General features: G+C 44.9%; 1 protein-coding gene across 1 annotated transcript in view; it reads left to right on the plus strand.

Annotated features, from left to right (window-relative positions):
• The first annotated feature begins 3,042 nt into the window (after positions 1-3,042).
• The window catches only part of LOC109316503 (cytidine and dCMP deaminase domain-containing protein 1-like), a 29,874-nt gene continuing 28,221 nt past the window's right edge, over positions 3,043-4,695 (plus strand). Inside the window, exons 1-2 of the mRNA XM_019544647.1 lie at positions 3,043-3,124; positions 4,022-4,118. Of these exons, the coding sequence (XP_019400192.1) occupies positions 4,109-4,118 (10 nt within the window). The 5' untranslated portion in view covers positions 3,043-3,124; positions 4,022-4,108. The remainder of the gene's footprint in view (positions 3,125-4,021; positions 4,119-4,695) is intronic.

Here is a 4,695-nt window from a genome sequence, read left to right on the forward strand (position 1 = left end):
CACGCCCCCACCTCTCCTTCCTATCCTGTCCCTCCTGTACAGCCTATAGCCCTTGACATTCACCGCCCAGTCATGCGTTGAGTCCCACCACGTTTCAGTGATCCCCACTATGCTTGGGCTGGTGTCAGCTAGCAGGAGGATATGTTCCTCCTGCTTGTTTCCCCTACTACGAGCATTTGTGTAGAGGCATTTGAGGCCTCCTGTGGATTACTGCCAGGATATTAGCTTTAGCCTATAAGAATCCTTCAGATACTGGCAGAGAATCTGTCATAGACATAGGCCCCTGTCACACATTATATATATGATGCATTTCACTGCCAATGCAAACCATAAGTTTCAACTGGCCGTGTGTGAAATAATTAGCATGTGAGTCACTGGTGAATTGCACAATCAATTTAGACCAGCTGAACATGCCAAGTAATTTTCACACAATAAAAAGTGACTATCCAGCTCCAAAAAGAGACAACAAACTACAAAAGTGAGTGATTGAAAATGTGTAACAGCTCTGTTGCTGACTTCTTTCCAGCCTGAATTGGAAAGTGTAGCAGGGCCTTTCCTGAATCAGGGATCCATAAGCTTCCAGGATCCAATGCTCACTTCGTCAGATGCTCTGAAAGGAAGTACACAGAGCAGGCTATCAAACAGAGTGACTTGAATACAAAAGACAGGAAAGGCAGTTGCATGTTCAAGCTTGAATGGAGACATTTCAGAAAAGAAGTTATCCGCAAACTGGATGGAGTTGAGCATGGTCTAATCAAGGACTACAGAGTCTTAGCACATTATCTGGATTAATTTTTATGACCCCTATGAATTTATGATTTGTCTGTCTCAGCACTGCTCCCCAGCTCCCCTCCTCTCCATTGCTAGTCTTTTGTATTAAAATCACTCTCTCTGTTTGATAGCCCTCTAGAGAATGTCACTTCAGTGGCTCAGTTTCTGCAGTGCAGATGCGTGGAACAGCAAACATAAACCAAAAGCTAGCTGTTTGTACTTATCACTTATCAGTTAACAGAACACGTAGGAGTTACCTTTTACTGAAGAGAGGCAAATGTAAAAGAAAGATCTTGATAAAAAAACCCCACAGATCTTGATAAAAAGTCATCATGGCAAAGCTGATAGTTTTGTTTGTTTGAGCAGCCTAACTTGTGCTAGTTTGGCCAGTTTCTACTACTTTGCAATTTCCATGGCCAGATCTAGAATTTTGAAAATTGGGGAGCAGATGGTGAGGTGCATGATCACATATAAACCAACACATATATTTTCTTCAGCTGAAAATAAACTAGAAGCTTTACTACTATCCAAGGGCCTGGGGCTGTATTATTCAGTTTGAGATTGAGGGAAAAACAAATATAACTTCATAGTTTCATAGTTAGTAGGGTCGGAAGGGACCTGAGCAGATCATCGAGTCCGACCCCCTGCCATGGCAGGAAAAAGTATTGGGGTCAAATGACCCCAGCAAGGTCTTTGTCTAGCTTCCTCTTAAAGACCCCCAGGGTAGGAGCCAGCACCACCTTGCTTGGAAGTTGGTTCCAGATCCTAGCCGCCCTGACCATGAAGTAGCACCTCCTGATATCTAGCCTAAATCTACCCTCTGCCAGCTTGTGACCATTATTCCTGGTCACTCCTGGTAGTGCTCGGGGGAACAGGGACTCCCCCAATGCCTGCTGATCCCCCCTCACTAGTTTGTAACAGGCCACTAGATCCCCCTCAGCCTTCTCTTGTGGAGGCTGAACAGGTTCAGGTCCCGCAGCCTCTCCTTGTAGGGCCTGCCCTGCTGCCCCCTGATCATGCGAGTGGCCCTCCTCTGGACCCTCTCCATGTTGTCCACATCCCTCTTGAAGTGTGGTGCCCAGAACTGAATGCCGTACTCCAACTGCAGCCTGACCAGTGCTGCATAGAGGGGGAGGATCACCTCCTTGGACCTGCTCGAGCTGCATCTGTGGCTGCATGACAAGGTGCGGTTGGCCTTCCTGACTGTTTCCCCACACTGTCGGCCCATGTTTATTTTGGCATGAGTGATGGCTCCAAGATCCTTTTCTGCCTCTGCACTGCTGAGAAGGGAGTTCCCCAGCCTGTAGGTCTGCTGCTGGTTCTTCCTCCCCAGGTGCATCACTTTGCACTTGTCAGTGTTGAATCCCATCCTGTTCTCATCCGCCCAACTCTGTAAAACCTGTCTAGGTCTGATTGTAGCCTATTCCTTCCTTCTAGCATGACTTCATTGGAATGAGTCAAAAACAATCTGCAGGGCTGTGAAATAGGAGCTTCAGGAGCAGTTAACAGACAGCAGAATTGCAGAAAAAAGCTAGCTTGATGGGTGGAATATCAAGACCATTAAAAAGAAGAGGGGATCCTTACCACCTGTGGAATGAAGAGTTTATAAGGGTTCAGATGTATTATAATGAGCCATGAAGTCAATTGACTCTCTCAGCACTGCCTGACTAGAAATGCTGCTGCCGCTGCTAGTTGGTTTTAAACTTTGGGTATAAAAAGAACCAAAGAGGGTGCACATGCACCAGTGCAGCTCCTCCCACTCCTTCCCCTGCAGCTCTGGATCTGCCCCCGGTTGGAAGGATCTTCAAGGGCCAGCTGGCCAAATCCTCTGCACAAATTCTACTCCTAAATCATCCCTGTCCAATGCTTACCCAGCCTCCTCTTGAAAACTTCAATGCAGGAGACTGCACAAGTTCCTTGGACAGTCCTTTCCACTTTTTCACTGTTCTGAGAGTAGGTTTCCCCTAAAATCTAATCTAAATCTACTCTGGTGCAATTCAGAGCCACTGCCCCATGTCCAGCTCTCTGTGGCAAGGGAGAACAGTTGTTATCCCTTTTCCTTGTAGCAACCTTTCAAATATTTAAAGACTGCTCCAGATGCATTACTATAAATATTTAAAGACCACTATTACATTTGTTTTTATGGAACAATTGAAACAGCATACATATGCACACATACACACACAAAGATTAAGGAAGGACTGTTATGCTGAAATGTGAAATACAATTACCGTGACTCCTGAGAAAAACAGGAACTGCTTTTCAGTTTCACTTTTGATTATGAAAATCCCTTCGACATTTACAGGGCTTTAAACTTGCAGACATGTGGACTACAGTAATAACAGAAAAGCAGGTATGAAAAAACTATACATTTATTTGATACTACGGTAGTGGCTTTTAAAATAGATGTATAGGATAAACTAAGGGTGCATACAGAGGTTAGGAGGATGTTAGATTGATCTAAGGCAGTGGTCACCAACTAGTGGATCTTGATCCATCAGTAGATTTTGGAGTCTCTTGCAGTAGATCTCGGAGCCTCTTGGAATTGATGCAAGGCTGGGGTGGGGGGCTGAGTGCCTGTGTGAATGCATGTGTGTGCCCCAGCCCAGCAGGTCAGTCCCTGGGGGGGAAGGAGCAGGGGCTAGATCGAGGCCCCTGTAGTGGGACTTACCTGCTGGGGAAGCATACCACCACATAATTTTTTCTCCCTCTGCCTCAATCTGCACCCCCACTTCCCTCTCCACAGACTTACCTGCTGGGTGGGGGGAGAGGGGGTGGCACACAGTAAATTTTGGGTTGCTTTTAAATACAAAATATGATCCCCTACTTAAAAAGGTTGGAAACCACTGATCTAAGGTAACTTATGATTTGGGTGGAGGAACAGGGAGGCAGCTGGTGGGGGGGAATCAGGGGAGGCAGGCAGGCTCTGGAGAGGAGTGAGGGGATCAGAGGGACAGGTGGGGTCCCCAGGGAAAGGATTGAGGGGATAGGTGATGGAGGGAGCAGGCAGAGCCCATGGGGGGAATTGTTGTGGTCTGGGAGGTTCTTGGGGTCTGTGGGGGAATCGGGGAGGGGGATCTCCCTAACTCCCTCTGGGATCAGGGGCTAAATTTACATTGCATTTCTGTGTGAAATGAAAGGGTTAATATAACTTTCTGTAACATCTTTTAATTTTTTAAGCGGAGGGGTTTTTTTTCTCCATGTGTGCATGGTTTTCATGTGGAATGTAATGGTATAATCTTTACTACAGTGTTTTGACTGGCGTATCAGATAAGGGGAGAAGGAAATTCTCAATTATTTTTTTCCAGAGGAAAAGAGATTGTGAGTACTCTGAAACATGGAACCAGGTTTGTATCTCTTTAATTTTACATTTTGAGAGTATTTGTAAGAGGAACTAATATCTGATATTTATTTAAAAACTGTAGTTCACACATTTGATAATTGGGTTCCTGCTGTGTAGGCTTGATGACAGGGAGATTTATCACTGCCAAGTTCATTTATTTGTTTATATTGCAGAAGAATGCAAGGGTTGTAATCATAAACCAGGGCCTCATTAACTTGCTGGCAATACCTGCCCTTCAAAGCATGGGAGTGAATGACAGTAGGGTAGAATTTCTGGACCGAAGAGGTACTATGTGAGACCATAATTTGTGGGGCCATAAATTTCAGCTCTACATGCTTCCTAGTACAGCATGGAATAGGAGTAGGATGGAATATGATTGTACTTAGATGCCTGGTATCACTTGGATGCCTAATAGGTAGAGTGGGATTGAACCTATGTCTTTAACAAAAGTATGGGTATTAATGATAAATTTGGAAGCTGTGGAATATTGTTTAAAATCAACCTCCAATATAATTAAATGGAGGAGTTGAACAAAATGAAAAACAATTATGGGTAGCAATGTTCAACTATTTATTCCAGTA

This window comes from Crocodylus porosus, unplaced genomic scaffold (assembly GCF_001723895.1).
Source record: "Crocodylus porosus isolate Cpor-Errol unplaced genomic scaffold, CroPor_comp1, whole genome shotgun sequence".
Classification (NCBI taxonomy): Eukaryota; Metazoa; Chordata; order Crocodylia; family Crocodylidae; genus Crocodylus; species Crocodylus porosus.